Source organism: Ciconia boyciana, chromosome 4, assembly GCF_034638445.1.
Source record: "Ciconia boyciana chromosome 4, ASM3463844v1, whole genome shotgun sequence".
In the NCBI taxonomy this organism is placed as follows: Eukaryota; Metazoa; Chordata; class Aves; order Ciconiiformes; family Ciconiidae; genus Ciconia; species Ciconia boyciana.
In genome coordinates this window covers 30,711,028-30,734,428 of record NC_132937.1, presented here as the reverse complement: position 1 = coordinate 30,734,428, position 23,401 = coordinate 30,711,028, and the positions used below count along the sequence as shown (strand labels likewise).

General features: G+C 37.6%; 1 protein-coding gene across 1 annotated transcript in view; it reads left to right on the top strand.

Annotated features, from left to right (window-relative positions):
- The window catches only part of OXCT1 (3-oxoacid CoA-transferase 1), an 84,869-nt gene extending 61,755 nt beyond the window's left edge, over positions 1 to 23,114 (top strand). The window contains exons 14-17 of the mRNA XM_072859920.1: positions 8,071 to 8,160; positions 13,363 to 13,443; positions 15,418 to 15,519; positions 22,864 to 23,114. Coding sequence (XP_072716021.1) covers positions 8,071 to 8,160; positions 13,363 to 13,443; positions 15,418 to 15,519; positions 22,864 to 22,899 — 309 coding nt within the window. The 3' untranslated portion in view covers positions 22,900 to 23,114. The remainder of the gene's footprint in view (positions 1 to 8,070; positions 8,161 to 13,362; positions 13,444 to 15,417; positions 15,520 to 22,863) is intronic.
- The last annotated feature ends 287 nt before the right edge of the window (positions 23,115 to 23,401 follow it).

Here is a 23,401-nt window from a genome sequence, read left to right as displayed (position 1 = left end):
TCCAACCTAAATGTTTCTATGATTCTATGATTCTGGATGAAGGCTGAGGTACTCAACATCTTTGCCTTAGACTTTAGTGGCATGGTCTCTATGTTTAGTGGTAGAATTTGGGGGAGGGTGGGTACTACTCACCGTAGAAGAGGACTGAGGACTGATTAAGTAAACTGGACATGTGTAAGTCCACGAGAGCAGACAGTATACGTTCAAAGGTGCCAAGGAAGCTGGCAATTTCCTAAACCACTAGGCTCAAAGCCTGGTGGCCAGCAGTTCAGTTAACAAGCAGCAGCCTCAGGGATGATACCGGGACTGATACTATTTAACATCTCTATTCCCTACAAATAATATAAACCAAATACAATTTTGAGCAAGAAAATTAAGTCTAGCTTTGTATATTCTTCTGCTGGAAAAGATTCATGTTTTGATAGTGAAGGTAATGCAGTTAGGGGACTGAGGAAGAGGGTGATGTAGTTTGTGCAGGGTGATGCAGTTTGGATACATAAATCTGCATTGTTCTTGGAAAAAATAAGTAAATAATCCTTGAATTTTAGAAGCAGCAGCCTTAATTTTTAATGCTCTGACTTGGAGTAGCCAAACCTAAAGGATTAAAGCGTTAATAATGAAATAAATTGAAGGAAAATGATACAAAAATTCTAAGCTTTATCAAAGAAGATTATCTGAAAAGAAGACAACATGAGGAAACCCAATTCCAATTTAGTAATAAATCATATAATTTACCATCTGTAGAGGTCAGTATAACCTAAGGCATTAGAAATATAATTTTATACATTATTGGTAGTTTTTCTGTAGAGCTTCAAAGTGCATCTTTTGCACAGTTTTGGACACTTTGACCATGAGGTGAACTCCATGTTCATTGGTAGAGACATTTTTAAAATGAAAGTAAACTGGCAGAGGCCAGCTGAGTATGTGACTGCAGGATGGTTTTTTGTTTTTGTTTTTATTTATTATTTGTAGTGTCAAACATGAGAGCAGAGGGCTCCACAGCAACACCTTTTCTGACTTGAAATTATCGTTTTAATAATGGGAGAATGGACACAAATCCCTGAATACCTGAGAGCATAGGTCTTCTCCAAGGAGCCCTGTTGCAGGCTATTTGCCACTTCGCTTGAACAGGAGTGTCTTTGCGCAAGGCTTATTTTAATTTTGAATCCAAACACACTGTCTAGTAACTCTCTTCGAGTATTTCTGTTGCACTGAGTGCATCAAACTGTCAGTGTTTTGTTTCAAGTTGTACAGCATTGCAAGAACTTTTGAGAAACATATTTTAATTATTAACCGTAGAATGAATTAAGCACTACAAATTAGCTAAATTCTATATGAATAGAAAACATGCAGGTTAATTATGTTCAGTGGCTGGGTTTCTCTTAGTAGTAATGTGAAGTTGTCTGATGTCTAGGACGTTACTGCGAAGGGCTTATACAGCAGTAGTTGGACAAAGGAGGAGGGGACCTGCAGTTACCTAGAGTCTCCTTGGAAATCTGCATTTCAATGGGATATTATTTTAATATGAAGAGATATTAGGATTTTGTGGACACGTGTCTTGGAATGAAGCCTACAGTAGTATATCAGCTTAGTGCTTCTCTCCTAACAAAAATGTGCCTGGAAGCCCTGCAGAGCCCTTGCAGCACATAATTGCCACCATTGGAAGAGTCCTAGAGCCTCAAAGGAGAAAGGGAGCGTATTGTGTTAGCTCTACTTCTTCCACCTTTTTGAGAGCTTTTCCTAGCAATTTTGTTTGTGTTTATTTCTCTTCAGACTTCATGGAAGGGATGTAGGAGCTCACTGTTGGTATTTTATTCATACTTTCTTAAATTTTCAATGTGGGAAGTGGCAGCTATGCATTAGGCATCTGTATAATGAGAGCAGCTGAAGAAATTCTGCCTGTCTCAAAAATACAAGCGTATGTCAAAAGACTCCTGATCTGTGCATTACTGGTAACAGTTGTGACTACAGTATTGAACCATCACTTTCAAGTGAGACTAGTATTATGCTGGCAGTAATATTTGATTATTGCATGCTATGCTGTGTGTTTTGGAAATGGTATGCAAAGGTAAATGGAAGGCCTAGCTGTCCCATTACACTGAAATAACATTCATCACTGTAAAGCAAATCCATTTCAATGGAGCATGTCACAGACTGTTTTGAGTTGCTCCTGAGATGCAGTTTTCTCAGTGTATTCATTTGAATTTCACTCAGTCATTCGAATCTGTTGCCAATGGTTATTTCAAGTTAGTTTTATGGGAGAATAAAGGAATAAAATTTGACCAACTTCCTTTGCACATATTTTATGCTGCCTTAATTTTTTGGTTATGGAAGGTAAAAATATAAATATAGTTAGTGCACATATTTGTGTATGCTGCATTTTAGGGAAGAGTTATTAATAAATTTGGCCAAGAAATATCAGTCACTCAAGAACTTACGTTCCATCCTTTCAAAATTTATATTTACTTTTTAATTTTGCGTTTCATTATGTGTGTGTTGGGAGATATCTGGTTAGCATTCTTGAAAATCAGGTAATTTTCTGTATGGCTAAGCCATACAGCTACATCTTTATTTTGGACATCCTTTAAAAAAATATCTTCACCCTGTTGTGCATGTAGAGTGTGCTCAGCTTTGTTGCATTCAGTCAGTATTAACTCTTTGTTGTTTGCTGCATTATCAACTCTGCTGATTCAGAAGTCCCATTTCCCAGTGTTTCTTGGTAATGTTTATTCAGTCATATTCTCAGAGTAAAATCTAATCTAGCTGTTATAGTTGACAGTATACTTACGATAATTCTGTAATTGTGCCATATAAGGACATACAGTCAGTGGAAAATGGGACAAGGAAGTATATTTCACAACACTTAATCTTCAGCTTTATGCATCTTTTTTGAGACAGTCTTCATCCAGTCTTCTTTACTGAAGAAATGGAAAGTGAAATCTGGAAGAGTTGTGGCTTTCATTTTAGAATCAACTATAAACGTAGCTTTCCTTTAAACACTGGGCAGGACAGTTAGCAATGAGCAAAGGATTGCAATCTACATTTTTATGTAGTTAGAGCAGGTTTATGTATATGTATTTTTTTTAATGTTACTTTCTGATTGGTATCTTTTTTGTACAAAGCTAAGGTCTGTGCTAATATGCACACCCCCAAACAAACAAAAAAACCCCAAACCAACCACATCTAACCTCACAACAATTGACGAGATATTTTTGTTAAATAGTTATATATGGCTCTGATGACCTCCTTACTTTTGCTGTGCATGTCATTTGAAGCTGGCACATTTGTGAAGACAGACAGTACCTATACGGAGAGGGAGACCTGTGTGACTTATGTATGTTAGTAGTGCATATGTACCACTGCAGAGAGGGGCAGAGCAGAAAACTTTGAAGGGGTCCTAAGATCATCCTTTTGACTGCAGCATTAGCACAACTGATCACAGAATGGTGGTGATGAAAGTCTCTTGTATCCACTGCATTACCTTCATTTCTGCTTTTCTCTGTGAGGTTCATACTGTTCCAGTTGCTCTGAATTTTAGTAGTTGTCCCTGGCACGATATAATTCTTTCTTTTCATAAGGAAGCTAAGACTGGTGATGGATTCTGTACCTGCCACCTAGTCTGTGTCTGTGGCCCTCAGAGACCATACTGACATTCTTGAAATCTTTATTACCTCATCCTAGGTAGCTTGTTCAAGGTCTTCCAGGGGGATGCCTGAAAATTCAGATTGAATGGGAAGCTTGTATGTAAACTAGAAGCATTCGTTATCTTCTGTAAGAGTTTTTGAAGCAGTAGTTTTACTAGCTTTGACCATAGTGTGAGGCATATGTTTTCTTTATTTAATGGAGGGAAAGAGAAATTTCAGACTAAATGCTATTTATTTAATACAGTATTAGGGCAGTTGGCAAGACGGGCAAGGACTCTTAACAGGGAAGTAGCTCGGTTCCTTTTCAAATGGGTATGCATTTTGACCTTGGCTGTCCCTTGATATTAAATTTTAAATGGAATTATTCAAGCTTTCATTTGCATCTGCATTCTAACCCTTCAAACTCTGCATTTACCACTGGTAAGTTTTTGCTGTTTCTTTAACATGTCATTAGCATCTGCTTTGCTGTACTGTTGATGTGATATGTGTTTGTCTCAAAAGATTATGTTCTTTTAACATAAGGAGATCAGTTCAGATGCATTCTATCCTATGATGCTGGGAGTAGCTATAAAATTCAGTTATGGAAGAAAAGTCCTTCCCCCTGGGAATATAGAGGAAAGGTGTAAGACACCAGCATGGATTCAAGAGCTTAATAGTGTTTGAAGGTTCCTGAGTTTTCCTCTTTTCTCTCAGCCAACTCTTTTTAGTCTGTTTGGACTTTCTTATAAATTGTTTCCTGCTTGCTATAGCAGCTTTATACCTTGCAATACCATTGTGGAAAAACTTCACATCCTCTTGAAAAATGTCTTGACTGTTTTGCCCACCTCGGGGTACTCACAAGCTTCTGCTGGTATGCCACAGATTGTCTTGGATGCCACAAGTGACCAAACCAACAGGAAGGTTTCTGTTTAGGAATTACTATTAGGCTAAATCACTTTCTCAGGCTCTTTATTGTTGTATTTTGACCAGTCAAATGATGGTCAGGTATGAACATATCAGATGAGAAAATATGTACCCTTCTCTCATATTTTCTTAAAGATGCCCCATCACCACCATAACAAAATTATTTTGCAGTAAGTAGGCATTATAAGAAGTTCCACTAATTTTGTGTGGTTTTATGGCTGTGAAGAAGCAGAAGAGCTGAATATCGTAATTTAAAAAAAAATAAAAAAAATCCATCAGGTCCATAAATTTCCACCTCTTGCATCCCGAGATTATTTGGACTGAGGCTTGGCAAGAACTGCTGATTAAGCACAATGGGAAAAGCAGAATTCCTCCCTGCAATATGGATCTTTTAAGGTAACTGAGAAGCTACAAGGAAACTGTCAGGTTGTTTCTGTCCTCTACCTAACCCTCTGTATAAATATTGCCAACATTGGACCTCCCAGGAAGCACATGGCTAATTCAAAAAACTTTTCTTCTCACTTAAAGCTCTTGCTGATGAAGTGGGCTTTATAATAGTGTTTCAAATTACCAGTGCTCTAGCACTGAACTAAGTTTTTTCTTCTGGTTTCTTAAGCTAGCAGCACCAATGTAATGGGGAACTAACAAAAATCATCTTAAATAAATTATTGGGGGGGGCATGCAAACCCTGGACCTTACCAACATGTTAAGAAAACCAACATGTTAAGACCAGGAAACCTGACAATGTACTTTAGCAGTTGCTTATTTGAAATACCTCCTTTTTTTTTTCTTTTTTTTCTGAATTGTTTAAAACAATTGAGCTTTGTACAGGTTATTACATTACACTTAAATGCCTAATCAAGCAACCAAGAGTGAACAGTTTTACTGTCTGCAATTTGCCCTGTTCAATCAAAAATAAATAAAAATTAACATTTTATTGAAGTGAAATGTATAGTTCCCATTTCAGCTAGTATCCAGCACTATAAACGCAATCTAGATTTTTTCAGAGATTTCACAGCAGAGGTGGCTGTTGCAAGCGGTCTTCAGGAAGAGAAAAGGTTTATTTTTATGACAGACTGCATATTACATGCAAAGTATTCAAATAAAACAGTCTGACTTATGTCAGATGCAATTAAATAAGCTATTAAAATTTAAAAGAAGAGAAATTGCTTGTTGCTTGTAAATGTGCAGTGTTTATAAATATCAGAACTGTTTTGGTCTGCGTGCTTATCCTAGGCAAAAAGGAACAAAATGTCTTTTGGGAATCACCTTTTAGTCTTGAGCATTTTAATTCAAATTTAGGATGCAGCTGTCCCCTATGCCAGTATGGTGTGGGCGAAAGTGCAAGTTGTGGGAGTTTGGTAGATGCACTGGGAGCAATGTAAGGCTCTTGTGCTTTGGATATTCCTCAAAATGAAAGCATGTAATTGCTTGGCTAGTTGGAGTTAATGCTTAATTGATTTGCTTTACCAAGCACCCTACAGTGACGGGTATGTTTGCCTAAAGAGGAGGAGCAAATGGTGCAATTTAAAGGACCCTCAGTCCTTCTCTTCAACTTAACTTGCATTTTCCTGCTTCTGCGTACACAAAGGGATGAAGTCTCTTCTCTCAGTCCTGTATGACAGCTTCTCCAGCCATAGATTTGTCATTGCCCTTCATCGGCACTTGCTTCTTCAGATATTTCCTAGTTGGTGTAGGTCATTACTAGTTAATAGAACTAGAAGGCCTGGAAAATGAGCTAATGCCACTGTCAGGACAGGTGTATTGATAGCGTAATCCTCAATGCAAACATATTCTGAGTTACTGGGGAGGTAATCCATCGTCTTCAGCTACTCTGCATTATCTTGTCAGCAAGCCTCTGGCAGGCAGGTGGGAGGTCACTGCAGTCTCTGTAAGAGCTCTGTAGTTCCAGGTAGGATGGAGAATGATATGAGCAGTGCCAGGAAGTTAAGGACAGAGATAAATCCTCTAATCCCTTTCAGGTTTGTATTTGCAAAGAAATATTTAGTAGTAATGTTAATTAATGTGATTAATATTAAATGTTAATCTGACCTGAGAAATTCCAGAAGGGTTGTTTGTAGATAGAGGAAGATGTGATTTATTCTTCACTGTGCAAACAGTAAGAAAATATGATTGTGGGGATGGGGGGGGGGGGGGTATATTCCCTTCATTATGATCAAGAGACCATAATGATCAAGATACCAATAAGTTGCTGGCCTGGCAGCTTGATGAGGCAAGTCTCTTCCATATATTTTATATCATGGACCATAGGTACTGAAACTAGTAAGGTACTGAATCACATAGCTAATAAAAGGAAGCATAAGAAAAAGAACTAGGAAGTTTTCCAGTTGTTTAACCATATACTTTTAGGTTTCATATATAAAATAGCATACATTGTATTACTGTCCATAATTTATTTTAATTACAGATAATAACCAGTCAAAAGAGAGCAAATAAATACAAAACACTTGAGACAGAAATTAATTTATTTTAATCTGTAAAATTCCTTGCCTCTTGTTTCCTACTAACGTCCCCTATCATGCAGGTGCCTTGATGTTCCACTCCCCTTTCTGCCCTCCTCAGCAGCGCTGGAGTGGTGTATGAGGTGGTTGCCTTGTTTGTTTTTTGGGATCTACTGCTTGTTGTCCAAAAATGACTGCTCTGCTCATACTGATAGAATTTTGTACTTATGGTCATTTCCTGTCAGAAGTGTGCCAAGTCTGAACCTCTTACCTTCCAAGATTAGATCTGTTCAGTTTAAGGTGGTGGAAGCAGGCAGGGGTTGAATGCTGTAGCATTGCGGAAAGTAAAAATAGAGGTAGCTGAACACCAAGCCATAATACAGCTGCTGTGATAACAGGTGCAATTCTAACACTCTTTAAGAGAAGAATGAGTCAGAGAGGCAGAAAGCATTGCTTGGTTTGAGGGACAAACAGAAGTGAATACCAATCCACGTTCATTTATTTGCCCATGTTCTGAAATGACATCCACAGACATCTGGAATAGAACAAAAAGATCGGTTTGTGCTGATACAGTGATACGAGCCATGGCTTTCTAAACTGGCAGGTGGAGAGCGCTCCGATGTTCTTGTTGCTACATTTCATAAGCAAAGATTTCTTTTGAGGAAGTTATGACATTTTCTATCAACAGGAGAATGAACATTTTGCTTTGTCAGAACCATTGGAACTAAGTTCATTGCTCCTCAGTGTCAGGGCTTCCATTAAGCCAATGGTACTACTCAGATTTAATTTACACCCCAGGGCACCAGCCATGGCAGTGGATCCTTATTCTACTCATCATTGTTCTCCTATTTGCATCATATAGAGCCTAGAATGATACAGCTGTTTTCACTGTGGTGAAGCTCTGTTAGTGTTTGAATACAGTGGTGATGAAATAGGTGGGCTTTTTAGGCAGGAAAAGGTGAATATCTTGTGCTGTCCTTGCAGCCAATATATTCTATCTTTTTTTATATATATATATAAATAGTAGAAGTGTTGCATTTCCATTAAAAATTTCGTTTTAGGGTAAGATGGTGAAAGGAATGGGGGGTGCCATGGACCTGGTATCCAGTGCGCAGACCAAAGTGGTTGTCACCATGGAGCACTCAGCCAAGGTAAGGCTCTGCCGCTTCCTTCTAAATAAGTGTTTTGTGCTGTACCAATAACAGAAGAAAAGAAAAAAAAAAAGACATCTTACTTTCATTCTGCCACTTTGTGAGGATTTGACAGTTTTGCTGTTAGTTATGATGGAGATGCAACAGGGAGCTAGGTTAGTATGGTTCCTTTCCTCTTGTAAGTGAATCATTCACCATGGAAAAAATAAAATATCAACTTGATGTTTAAAAGCTGCACACATTTTTTAGTTACTTCATGCAAATTTAATGAGAATGGCAATTGCCAGAGCTACAGTAGATGCTACCCCAGAGATTTTACTCTTTGCCTCAGAATAATTTGAAAAATGAGGTTCCCCATGGTTAAATACTTGTTATGATGGAACGATCTTTACTTTCAAAGTTGCCAAATTGGTACTGACAGCTTAATAGAATAGATCTTTTTTGCATGATGAGATGCAGGCTGGCTTACATCATTATGTGATAGAGGTTAAGCTAGAGAATTCTTTGTGGGGGGAGGTTTATAGATATAAACAGTCTCCCATAGAAGGTCATAGGAAACTTGTCATTTGAAACTTCTAAAATGGGACTGTCCAAAGTATGAGAAAAATGGACTGAAGGACAAAAATCTCTATTTTCAGGGAACTGTACCGAATGTTTAAAAACACCTTTTTGTTTTATTTCTGTGTTTCTGTTATTCCAAATTTGTTGTATGTCTGCAATAAGAATTATTTGGTATTGTTCAAAATAATATCCCTGTCAGAATGTTTAAAAACTATAGGGAACTATACCGAATGTTTAAAAATGAACTTTTTGTTTAATTTCTGTGTTTCTATTATTCCGAATTTGTTGTATGTCTGCAATAAGAATTAGTTGTGTATTGTTCAAGATAATATCCCTGTCACAATACATAAGGGCAAGCATAAGGAATTTGCGTGGTAAACTATAGTAAATATGTAAATATGAAAGCTAAATATATTAACAGTTGTGGTTTTTTAAAATGTGATTTGAAGAATGAATTTTCACTTTAAAAAAAATTGTTGAAAAATACAGTAGTTTCACAATTTATACTAAGCTGTGATGTCAAGGGGCACATTTTCAGTAACAGGGCTGAATCTGACCCAATAGTTTTCATATGCAGATGTGTAAATAAGTAAACAAAAGTGCAAAACAAATTCATCTATATGACTCACATCCCTATCACAGCCTCCCAAAAACTAGATATGTAATTATCCATTTGTTCAGACACATACTTCAGGTATTAATGTGATCTGAATAAATATTTATGCTAAATTTCTAGTTACTGTGGAATTTGGTTAAGGGTCAGAATCTACACACAGTGTAATTATTCATGCCAGTTTTTGTCTTAAAAGCACTATTACCAAAATCTTTTTTCAGTACAGTATTTGGAAGTTTTTTGCTTGTTGTTTTTTGTCAGTAGGAGTACTGAAACCTGAAAAAGATGGAAACACAGATAGGTTCACTGTTACAAACAGTCCAGGCATAGACTTATTTATTTTGGCATATGTATACATAATTTGGGCTTTTACATACATGAGACGCCTGCTGTGCACTTCTAGAGAGCCAGTTATAAGCTTCCATAAATTATTTCTTCTACTTTTGTGAGAAGGCACTGCAAAACTAAACGATGTGCATGATTTTTCATTTTATTCTTATTTTTAAATGGAGGGTATTCTTGGCAGTCTTTCCTGTTACGTAGCCTCTTTTGGGCGTCTTCATACTGCTTCTTCTTGTTTATTGAAAGTGAAGATGATGAATACAGAAATCTAATGTTTGGAAATCAAAAGCTGCTGTTACAGTTTTCAGGTGCTCCTCTTTTTTTTTTTCTTTTTTTCTTTTTATACACAAGCAAATATAGCACCCGTGAGACCAGTTCTGAAAGTCAGAAGGCTTTTATTGGGGTGACTGCTTCTTACAGAGCCGATTTTATATTCACAGCTTTTTAATTTGTTACACCAAAGATTTTCTCACAAACTTACTGCATCTGTATTTATGCAACAGAAGAGCAATCTTTTGTCCTGCTCAAAGCCCAGTGTGCTACTGAGTGAAAGAAATGTCTGCTTGTACTGTGACAGTCTGTTGTGTCTGCTGGCTTTTTAGTATAGGGGACATTTTTGTTCTTATTCTCTGAATAAAACTTTTAATCCTTTTCAAGTTTTTTGTATAATAGTAATGGCTTGTTGAACATTAAAATAAGTTTTCTAAGAATTTAAAAGCGCCTTCTCCTTTCAGTACGCATGTTGCAGTTTTTAAACGTAACAATAGGCTGAGTCCCTAGAGTGCAGGCAAAATATAATTTACACTTAATTATGAGGGTGAAACTAGTATCTGTCTTAACACTCAAATAAATACTGAAAGAATTTTCCTCTTTTTAAACTCTGATATGCAGTATATTACAAATAAAACTAAATATGCTCTGACTCAAATTATTTACATTTTTAATTACTTAAAATGTTACATGTAATGAAAACCAAAAGGTACAGAAGAAAGATGAAAGAACATGAAATGAGTTTTGTAGAAGACTCTTCAGCTTAAGAAACACTACTGAGGAAGGGTAACATAGAAATACACAACATAATAAGGACATGAAGAAGATGGATGCAGAATGGCTAGTCACTGCCTTATAAAAGAATTAGGGGTAGTCAACTGAAATTAGCACATTTAAAACAAGAAGAAACATTTTTCACAGCCAGCTAATGAAGTTGTGGATGATCGGCAGGATGATGGAGGAGCTCAAAGAATTAAGTCTATATGAAAGGGACTAAACTGTTTTATGGGGTTAAGTTCATCAGTGACAATTAAATAGCATTGCCCAGAAGTAGTCTCTAGCTCAGGAAATCTATACATCACGGCATGTCAGGAACCAGGAGGGCATATCTGTGGAAGGGTGGCTCAATTTTTCCTCTATATGCTTAGGCCACTGTGAGACACTTGGCAAATGGACCTTAAGTCTAATTCGTTATGGTATTTCTTAATGTATTTTTTGCTAAATTACTTTTTTGTTTATAACCATGAGGAAAAATAATAGAATGAAAGGTTGTTATTTAATCTCTAGTCACCGTGCATCTGTGCCTAATCCGCTAAATACTGCCTAAGAGAAATAAAAGTCAAGTTCTTACCCCCATACCATCATTGACATGTTTTGCAAAACATAGTAAAGTAATGGCTGGTAATTGTTCCATGTTGTGAAATGAGTTGTCTACACCATTCAAAAAAATAGAATGGAAACTAGTTTTAAGCACTTGATTTGGACGTGACTGAAACATGGAGCAATGAATTGAAAACTCCTTTCTATCATTGTGAATAGTTTTGATTTTAACGTGTCGTGGAAGATTAAGGACATTTTTGTTCTTCAACAACAGAATTTTTTGCTTAAAACAAACTGAAACACCTTAGGATTTTATGTATCTACACAACAGTATTTTCTTTTGTCTGAACAAATCCCTTATAAACTCAGACAGTAATGATTCATGCAGTTCCATTCGGATTCCTATTCTGATAGTGCCCTGATGGATGTCTTCCAAAAGTTGCCTTTAATGCTAACTGGTAATACAGTAATCTTCAGCTCAAGTGTTAAGAAGCTGGAATGTATCAGTTCTCAGGGTCACAGGAGCCATTCAAGCTGTCACCTCTGCAAGCCCATGCATTTCAATCTCAACTGGGTACCAAGAAGAGACACTTCATTTCATATGGCTGAAAAGTATACCTGATCTATTACTGAAGGTATTACAAATAGCACAGATTAATCTTGGCTCTTAGGCAAAGCGTGCAGGAAGGTCCTCGAGATGGACAAGATATAAGTAGATCAATTGAAAGTAACACTCCGTCACAAGTCATTATTTTCATTGAGTGAGTGAGTTTCATCATAGCAGTTGCCTTGATACCAGATGTGGATCTTGCCAGTATAGTTAGAATTAGAATGAAGAAATAGTTCTTCACAGAAAAAGATAAATTCAAAAGCACATGGATTGCTCATTTTGTTATCACTCAGGAGTCAAACTGTCTGAGAGAGAGTTCCCGAGTTTATATTAAGCCTTAAGGCAAACTGATGATTGTAAGTTAAAAAAATATTGCATTCAGATGGTTAAATGAGACAAGTAACACTTAGAGAGTTTTGAAATGCATAACTGAAAATTGATAATTAGAGAAAAAATAAAAGCATGTGATAATGGGAGAAATGTGCACTTAATGCTACCTCTGTAAAACGCCTACAAATACTCACTAAAAATGTAGTGATCCATCTCTTTCATATCCATTCAGAGCTTTTGCAGCCTACATTCATTTAGCAGGATTTAAAGCCATTTGTGAACTCCTATTAAAAAAACTGAAGAAAAAAAAGAAGGGGGGGGGGAAAAGAGAAGGAAAAAACCAGAAAAACTCACCACCCAAACCTTACCTGCCCAGCTTTATGTCAGAAGCTGTGTCTTCTCATTAGGTAATATTTTTCCCAGGATTTAGAGTAGCTGGCATTTGATGTCCCAGAAAAGGAAGTGCCTTAAAGTAAATCCTATTTTCTTTATATACATTCTTTTCTACTATGTTTGCAGGCTAATTTATTCTGTCTAAACCAGAGATACATAACTTCTGTGTAGCACTTGAAGATGAGTATGTTGCAGTCATCTCAGTCTGCTTTTGGGCTTTCCTGGAGAGATGGAGGGAATGGAAATTGAATGTGGGTAAAGAAACTGGATTTACTATTTTCAAAGCATGACTATGCACTTGAGCCCTGGGGATTTGAAATGCCTGTCTGTATGGCTGATCCTGCACATACTGTTTGTGATAAAGTATAAGACAGAGAAATGTCATTCCCACAATGTCTTTCTCTAATTTTTGTCCTTTACATGTCATCAGTGAGGTCCCATGTGTCTCTTATCCTCACATTGCAGCAGGAAAGACAAATTATTGAGCAGAAGCATGCAGAACTTCTAAACCCAGGAGCCCACTCAGTGGTACAGTGAGATTCTTATTAGTCATCTCCCTACATGTGGGATTTAAGTAACAACTGTCCAAAATTGCCAGAGATGTAATCTGCCATAGAAGTGAATTTGAAGAGTGTTGTGAGTACAGTGAATGTTTCAATAACACTGAATGGCTACAGCTGTGATTTTCATGTACATATTTGAATTCTGAGTATGCTGTGTTGTTTTTGAAAATTAATGTTTGTCTATATATTGTTAAACACAGGGCAATGTCCATAAAATCTTGGAAAAGTGCAATTTACCACTTACTGGGAAACAATGTGTAAACCACATAATTACAGAGAAGGTAAAGTACTTTTCTTGAATCCTTGTCAATGCTTTCCTCTTCTATCCCTAAGAAGTGCCACTCAGTAAAAGTAGTAAAGCTTAGTATAAATGAAGAATATATTCGGTATCTGTTGCCAATGAAGGGCAAAGATTCCCTTGGAGTTCAGTTCCAGAGGTCTGGGAACTCATACTTTTCCTTTTAAAGCTTTCACCATTGACATCTAGCATACTGGACCGTACTCTGAGACACCTTCAGAACAAACATGCCATGCATGAGAAGTATACAAAGGGTGTAACTCCTTATTTTTCCCAGAGTATTTCTGAAAATTCGCCATGTGAGATGCAAGTCCTCAAATACAGCTGTAACCACAGCTCATTTTTTTTCCAGCAGAGCAACAACTGTGTAGCAGATATATGTCAGACAATTGGCATCCTGGTACAAGATATCCTTGGTGTATACTACAGACTTTCAGAGAAACACAACCTGTAGCTGTAGCAGGGCTTTAATTCTTCTGTCCTTACTTGATTCCATTTGTGAAGCAATTTGCTCTCCAGTGCAAGTCCATGTGAGTATCTGATATTGCTGCTGCTCAAAGTACATTAGTGGATCTTTTCAGCAAAGGATAAGTGACTTAAGGTTTTTGCTGTAATCATACTCCTTTTATTATCAGTGTTTACATTTTTAAGGGCTTAGAGTAGTCCCTCTGTGAGCCATCTGTCATACTAAGTAAAATGCATCAAAGGTGCTGATGTAGAATTTGCTTTCTCCTGGTGGTATATTGCTACTGTAACTTAGAAGTTTTTTCCTCCACAAAGTAAGGGAAAATAAATGAAAATGTGGAAGTTTTTCCAGTCTTCTACTAACTGGCCACGTACAAATGTAAGGTGCAAAAAAATTAGACTGAACAAGGACTGATAGAAAGTAAACAAGAAGCAGAAATTTCTCTGAGTCACCACTTGTCAGATCTGGTTGCTTTATTAGGAGATGACAAAAATGTACAACAGTACTTAGGTAGTGTTGCAAATTCTGTTTCCACACTAGGAAGCTAGTGTGTATGTTCCTTATGCCCAGCTTCTCTTTTAAGACTCGGAGGAGCTATTGTTTTTCAGTCCCATAAATCAGTCTCATGTGCCCAGAGGACAGTTGAGCTTTAGTACGCTTCTGTGATGAGCTTAAGACTTCACTTTCATTTCAAGTTCAATCTTCACTGGTCTTTTTCTACTGACTTTTTTTTTTTTTAAGGAAAATTACTATAGACCTTATGGTTTCCCTGGCAACTAACTTGCAACCTGTGTATCTCCTTCTGGTAGGCCCCATTAAAGTGCACATCGTTTATAGGTGTTTTTATTTGATGCGCTTGTGAGCTTTGGAAGTGGAAAGCATGTCTTATGAAGACATCAGAAAGAACAGCCTTTGCTCCTTTAGCCAATTCCTCCCAGGCTTTCGATTAAAAATACAACAGGAAATCTTGTCTTTCATTGCTAGTTTCTGAAAATACTAAAATTTGCACTGGGTGTGCAATAGCTGTTGGAGAAGCTTATAGTCTGACGAAGGTGATCAGCTACTCTGTACCTCTCCACTGGCCTCAAAATGAACTAGAAGAACAAGGGAGACATTGTCTTTTCCTGTTTTCCTTCGTGATCTCTTGGTGAGCATTGTTGTGCAGCAAAGAACATCACAGCCCTTTCCTTTGGACCTCCCAATTCTCACCAGATTGGAGCAAGAGGCGTGGTCCTCATTTCATGCAATGAAGAACAGTTGCATATTTTTCCCACAAAACTAACACATCTCATATTTTAGATTCTTTCAGGTACAAATAAATGTAGCAGAAATCTTTATTGGTCAGTCAGGAAAGTGAAAAGTGAAACCAATTGATAATGGCATCTTTTGTTACTGAGGGAACTCTACCTACTTCAGCACACCATTTTGTAGAGTATTACATCCTCATTTTCTGCTTTGATAATAAAAAATTAATTGTGTGCTATTTGACAGGCTGTGTTTGATGTGGACAAGAAGAAGGGGTTGACCCTTGTGGAAATCTGGGAAGGACTGACAGTGGATGATATCAAGAAAAGCACTGGCTGTGACTTCACAGTAAGTCATTTTACAAATATAGTTAGTCTGGTGTCAGAACAAATATTCTACATGAATACTCATCACATTAAGACTTGTAGATGCAGTAAGTTTCCTCATAGGTGAGGGCTGGGTAGATTACCTGTGGGATTTACAATGAAAATAAGAAGATAATTTAGGGCTAATCTAGTATGATTATATTGGAAGCATTAGAAGCTAGGAAAAACAGAAGAGGTGGAAAAATGACTAAGAGTAAAAGGACAGTGTGGAAAGGGAACTTTTATGATGCTTTGAAGAGGGGAGCTGATTCATATCTGAGAGGTGGATGAATATTTATTTTTCCACTGTATAAGTTTACCTAACTCTCTGTTGCTAAGTTTTCATGCTATCTTTAGGTGGGGTTGTGAGTCTTCTCAACAGGGGTGACTACATGTGTCCACTCTGTGTTAACTAGTGCCAATCAATTAAATGCTCTACTGTTGATATCTTTGCTTTTTCTCTCCCATTGCCTTGTATGAATGAAACTTATGCTCTGCATTAATCCAGAAAGCCACTGCCTTTTGACCTTCACATTCATTCTTAAGTCTTACTTGATGGTAACAGAAAACTGGCTTACTAATGGAAAGCCTGTAGCACACTAGATTGTAATTGATTGCATATGTGTGGTTGATAACATATAGTTTCTTCATGGCCTTCTCCTACATGCACATTACAAAATTTTTTCTTCTGTGTTGTGAAGTCTTTTGGGGCAGGTCAGCCCTCCTTTGGCGAGGACAGCAAGTACGACAGTATACAAATTGTGCTGTAAAAATAGTTGGGGAATATATGGTAATGAAGTACAGTACTCTTCCTCTGCAGAGTTTCATGGCAGGGCTAGGGCACGTAACTGAAAGGTTGCAGAGGAGTTAATATGTGAAAGAGTTTGTTATTAAGGCTTTGACCATACTATTGGCAGTAAGTAAAACATTCTGAGCAATGAGCCTGTGGAATTTCATTCATTCCCTGTGTCCATAAGAGAGCATTTTTGATAACCAAATATGATAGTGTATGTTTTTCTTGTGGAGTTTTAAATACTTTAAATAAAGAGCTGTTCACTTCTGAAAATACATTCCTTTATCTGAGAAAAATTGTTTGGTTAAAGATGAGTGACTTGCAACTGCAGAGTGCAGGAAACTGCTACAAAATCGCTTTGCTCCATTATTATTTTTCCATGTAACATTTTATGGAAGTCATTATTATTTTTTAATTTACAGTGGAAGCAACTTTCCATATTCAGCAATTCTGTGTGCAAAAGAAATTATTCATTCAGCTTCTGACTGTGATTTAGGAAAAAATGATTAATTTTTTAAAACTTCGATAATGTCAGGACTTTTTTTTCTTCAGCTGATCAGCCTGTCAAACAGTAACATCCAAAATTAAAACATAAAAATGACCTTGTAGGTTTGTATCTATTGCAGTCAGTCACTTTGTTTTGTTCTTGTGTATTTAATTTGGGGATTAACTTCATGATGAATTTGAAGGTGCCATGTTTAGTAAGCATTTAAATAGACTGAAACTACAGGAAAGGACTTTATTGTCAGAAGACACCAGTCTTTATGTGTTCCAAACCTGCTTGTTTGGAAGGAGCTGGTTTCCTTTTGCTTCAGGTGACCAATATATATGTATTTAATTGAGTGTGTGTTACCCAAGTAAAGTCCAGCAGCCTATGCTCAAGGCAATGAAAGCAGAAGCAACCAAAGAATTCAGAGAAAGAAGTAATAAGCTTAAAATGATGGGCTATGCATTGAAGCTTTGCAGCAGCATGGTGGATATGATAGGGCAAGACTATTAGGACCAAAGAAAAGATTAGCACCACTCACTGTCCCTTAGTGCTTTCCTGTAAATGTTACAAAGAAGGGGTATAAATTTTGAATCTTTAGGATAGCCTGAAGTTAGCAATTGATGAGAGGTATTGCAACAATCCACCATCTAGGTCCCTGGGATCTCTTTCACTGGGATCAGGAAGGGACACTTCACAGGCACCATTTCCTAGTTCTCCTGAAGGCAAACTCCAGCACAGTCTGCTCTGTACAGCTGCTGTGGTCATGCATGAAATCATGAGCTGCACTAAAGGAGCTGTGGGCATGCAAAATGTAGATGCTTCTTGGTTTATGCACTTTCATAAACTTACCTTGAAAGCATGTGGCTTGCATAAATGCTTGCAAAGCAATGCTTGGTTGCAAAGCATGTATCTCTGCCAAGGTATGTGCAGGGGTCAGCGTTACCTACTGATTGGTAGTTCCAAAAGTGCCTGAAATCATCTGCAGCACTACAGAGGAAAGCATGAACCACAATGATTTGTTTATTAAAGCTGTGGCATGGAAGAGCACTAGCTCTTCCTTCCCACCCCCACCCCCCCACCCCCCCCAATAATGTTTCCGGGCCACAGTGACCCAGTCCTCCTCTCATTGAAGTCCTTACCAAAACTTCTGTTGGCATCTGTGACAGAAGGGCTAGGTCACTGTCGCGTAATACTGGACCCTTGATGGCCTGATTTTCATACACGGCGAACACCTACAGCTCCTTCACTTAGTTTGGGAGTTCAGAAAATAGAGATTTTAGCACTGTGATAGGCAGTTGTTCAGAAAGGAGTATCTTCGATCCTTTTTTCCACATTTCAAGACTCTGTCTCAGGCTCCCTTGCAAGAGTAACAGTTGTGGTTGTGATTATTTATGTTCACAGAATAAGACATCTTGTTTATATTAGTGATAGGAACTTTAGTGATATTGTATTGCTACAGTAAAAGCAGTTTTTTACATCATATGTTTTGCTAGTTTGAAACAGAACTAGCAGGTGGAAAATGAGTTGACCCTTTTCTAGCAGCTTTTTTCAGTGGACGCAGAGAATGATCTGAACTAAACCAAACATCTTTCTAGGTTCATTACAAGTGAGAATTTGAGGGATTGCTGTACCTTTATATATAACTATCTATCCCCATGCAGGCTACTTCTTTTTGGAGAGGAGCGCTTTATAGCCTATATGGCTTTCTTTGAGACACATTTGATTATACAGTCCCATTTTCACAGCCTGCTTACTTATTTGGGAAAACATCTCCTAAAGGACATTTGCAACAACAAAATGCCAAAGAAAACATGATTTAGAGTCAACAATCTTGATTATAGACTGGCATCATATAAAAAATAAGCAATTTGCACTCCATTTTACTGTGCTGTGAAGACAAAGCGTTGGCTTATCTTGCATGCTTAAATCAGATTTGCTGTAGCCTAGCATATAGATCACTTTGGCAGGTAATCTGTTTGGGCTTGTACTGGCTTATGCTGCTGATGAGACCATGAGAGAACAGACTGAGAACCATACTTTTGCAGGTGTATTTTGTTATAAAAATAATCAGGATAAGTCTGTCTGGGTAAAAATTCCCCATGCCCTCCCCCCACCTTTTTTTTTTTCTTAATGTAAAAGCTTAGTTTTACAAAATGATCTTAAAAGATAACATCTGCCAAGGAAACATTGGGTAGTTGAATAGCAATTGACTAGCGTACGTTTAAAAAGAAATTGACTGTCTAAGTTCAAGCCAGTAAGTACAAAATAAAAGAGGATATGGTTTTATTTTCTGGAAGTACATTTCCCTTTGAGGAAACAGACTGTTGCAGGATTGAGTCCATTTTTTAAATGGATGTTGTGTTTTTTCCTGATCAGTCACCCCCACTGCAAAAGTCACATTAGGAACAGATTTTTGTACAAAAGCTGATGCTGGAATTGTGGTTTGCTTTTATCTGCAATTTGAAATAATTAGGAGTTAATAAGGGATGAGCAACTTCTGTTATTTTAACAAATATGCTAACACTGGACGTCTTTTTTTTTTTTTTGAAGAGCTGTTTTTACATTTTTTAACAATAACTTGCTTTTGCACACCTGATAAGGTCATTAGAAGTTGTTAAGGCTCAGCATTATTCACAATAAGGCCTTGAAAGAACTGCTTGCTACAAAGAAACATAATGAAATAAGCATAGGGCTCTTTGTGTAGCTGACAAGGGTGGTTTGGGCTTGGAAATCAGAAAGGCAACAATCTTGAATTGCATGGAGTCGCTGAGGCCACGTGTCCTCTTACCAGTTCAGAGGCTGCGTACAGGACTGCCCAGGCAAACTCCCAGTACACCTTCTTACCTATTCAATGTTAGCAAAGTATTATGAAGTTTCCAAGATAAGCTGTTCTTCCTGTAAGTGAAAGAATATTAAGAATGTGTTGCTTAGGAGGTACTGGAAGAAAGTAGCAATTCTGCAGCTGTGTACTGTAAAATAGTCTTCATTAAGCACATTCAGCCCTTACCAAATGCTGTGCTGTGTCGTGGTTTAACCCCCGTTGGCAACTAAGCACCACGCAGCCGCTTGCTCACTGCCCCCCCCCTCCCGGTGGGATGGGGGAGAGAATCTGAAGAGCACAAGTAAGAAAACTTGTGGGCTGAGATAAGAACAGTTTAATAATTGAAATAAAATAAAATAATAATAATAATAGGAATAAATTGTAACAAAAAGGGAAATAACAAGAGAGGGAAGGAGAGAGGAGGAACAAAACCGAGGGAAAAACGAAAAAAACCAAGTGATGCAACCACTCACCACCTGCTGACTGACACGCAGCCAGTCCCCGAGCAGCGATCGCTGCCCCCCGGGCAACTCCCCCAGTTTCTATACTGAGCATGACGCCATATGGTACGGAATAGCCCTTTGGGCAGTTTGGGTCAGCTGTCCTGGCTGTGCCCCCTCCCAGCTTCTTGTGCACCTGGCAGAACATGGGAAGATGAAAAGTCCTTGACTAGTGTAAGCACTGCTTAGCAACAACTAAATTATCAGTGTGTTATCAACATTATTCTCATACTAAATCCAAACCACAGCACTATATCAGCTACTGAAAAGAAAACTAACTCTATCCCAGCCAAAACCAGGACAGCTGTTAGCACAGGGTGTTACTGAATTGGCTGACTCTACCGGGATTTAAAGCAGTGGACTCAGGGGGCTTTCTGCATTTCAGACTTGATTACTCCTTGTTTTCCAAGCCCAAACTATCCCTTTTTTTATGTTAGCATTTTTCTGCTTATTTAATCACATTTTATTTAGAGCAAACAGTTGTATTTGGGTCCAGTTCTGAGTGGTGCTGGGTTCTCGTCACCTCTGTTATCTTCAGCAGGCATTGTGGCACTTCAGCACTCATGGGGATCAGACCCTTTCTGAAGCGGATAGTGGTACACACAAATGACAGCTGTTAGCATCAGATGTGCAGACTCTACATTTAATGTAATATGCTCATTCAAATGTAAAACACTTGAAGTTTTGATGGCACCAAAATCTACGACAGTGGAAAAACAATAATGTCCTCCAGTAATTGCCTTTTGTCATTATTTGCAGAATACAAAATTTAATGGTGCTATCTTCATCCTCCAGTTTTTGTCTTTACTTCAATGGAACCATCAATGGGTGAGGCAGAAATGGGCCCAAATTATGTAAGGCATATAGGCACTTGGAGTCAGAAATGTTGAAACATTTCTGGAACTAGTCCAGGAATGCTGGTGCACTCAGGGAGTTTCTCCAGCTCCTCTACACTTGTACCTATTACATCTATTTATTATCCTAGTTCACACAGAACATTGAAAAATCAATGAATAGTTTCCATCCACTGAAAACATTTCACTAGCATTTGATACAGTAAACACATGCTTCATGAACTAAGCTTTCCTCGGTGGCTATTCTCATAAGGTTATAAATGATGATATATTGTGGCTGGAGGAAGGATAACGTAGAAATCTAACTGGTACAGGAAATACAGCCCTGTACCTCTAAAAGAAAGAGGCGTTAATGCTTTAATGCTTATATATCTTTCTTTCATGAGTTAGCTTGTTCAGTACTGTTAAGTGAAAAAGATGGGATAAAGAGGCAGAAAGAATGCAGTATGTGATGTTTCAGTGGGACACATGAATTAACTAGGAGGCAGATTATCTGTGGAACTGTTTTTCATCCTGAACAAGTAAGATCACATGAGTTATTTTTGATCTTTATCCTGGGGCACCTACTTAAATAGGGCTGGAAACAAGATATTTAAAGAGGCTTGGATCTTCTGTGGAGAGCTTTTCCTCAGGGTATTTGTGTAGATCTGCAGTCAGGGTTCAACCAAATGTTAACCATTGCTACTCTTCAAAGTCTTCTCTGTATTGTTCCCATTTACACCTTCTTTCCTCATCCAGTTTCCTATTTAGACTTACTGTGTTTTAATTTTGGTCTGCTGGATATCTTTTAATATCACTAATTGATTTTTACGACTATATGGAATTAAAATAATAGAATACATAAGTGTGTCCTCACACAAAAATAAATGTGAATGGAAAAAGGCAAGTTTAAAGAAAAAAAAGGTAAAATTAGAAGTATTAAACTGTATCATCATCAAACAAATCAGATGAATGTGAATGGAAGAAGGCAAATTTTTAAAAAATAGGTAAAATTAGAAGTATAGAATTATATCATCATCAAACAAATAATGAAAGCAAATGTATACATATACTATAGGTACAGTATGTGTATAATATACATTTAATTGTATATCCCCTGCTAATATGCACATTCCAAAAGTCAGTTGACTACTTCTGCACAGACCCTATCTCCTGGTGGGTGGGGAGGAAAAGCAGAATGAAATTGGCTATTGAGCAAAGAAGGGAAATCATCAGTTTAAGATTCCTTGTCATGCTTGTTTTAATACTGCAGTGGTGATTCAATCATGTATTGAATATAATGTTTTGTTGCTTCTACATCATTCAGTGTATTGATGCATGAATGCAAGTGGATTACAAGGTGATGGCTGAAGCCATTGCCCATCTGCAGCTATCTCTCCTATTGCTGTTCATGGCGAGTGTAGCCCCACTGTACACAAACTATGACCATTTATAGGCCAGTGCATTAACTAAGCCACAGCCTATTTTTGAGTTATGTACATGCACCATCCTATATGCTGTATAATTGAGGAGCTGCTTCACCTGAGTTCAGCTATCCTTTCTGCGGGCATTGGAGGCCATCCGAGAAGACCATGCAGTTAGCAGGGGCAAGTACAGTTTCAGCTGTCCAAGTTCAGTCTGCTTGCATTCTTAAATCAATAAGCCATCTCAAAATAAATGAAGTTTAGAGGCTGGATGCTGTTGTATTCCTGCATCAAAAAATTTAGTTGTGGGAGTGTTTATCTCTGAAATACTGCAAATATATCAGTTTAAATCAATACAGTGTCTCTAATCTTCAGTGGCACATAGTTGATAGAGGTGGAAGTGAACAGTGGGTTGTACTGCTATATCTGTATGCCAACTGTTGTGTTTTTTCCCTCCTTTTGCTAGGTTTCGCCAAAACTAATACCAATGAGGCAGATTTAAACGTGAAATACAGACTGGGCTTAACTTGCCAGAAGGCTTGTTTCCAAATGGGAGCTCAGTGAAGAGAAATCGATGACTGTTTTGCAATTTTACTTTTTTTTTTTTTTTTCTAAGGGCTTTGTAAGTAGTTTCCAGATAGTTAAACACAGCCTGTGACTATCAGCCTAAATTGTATTTTACTTTCATAACTTTACCAATTTTAATGGAAAGGTGAATTTATTCCCTACATTTTTAATAATGTTATACTAAAATGTTAATGAACATTGTCCAAAAAAATTGCCTTGTAGTCTCTCTGCCAAATACTACATTTTTTTTACACAGATTGAAAATGACCATGCAAAACTTATAATTGCCTCTGCTTTTCCTGATGTCATTAAACTTACAAATGACTCTATTGCTCTGGAACTACAGCACTTACCGTGTCCATTCTCCTGTAAAAGTGTGAGTTTTTTTCTGGAGTGGTCTATAGCAAATGTATGCAGCTATAGAGAGGTATCAGGAA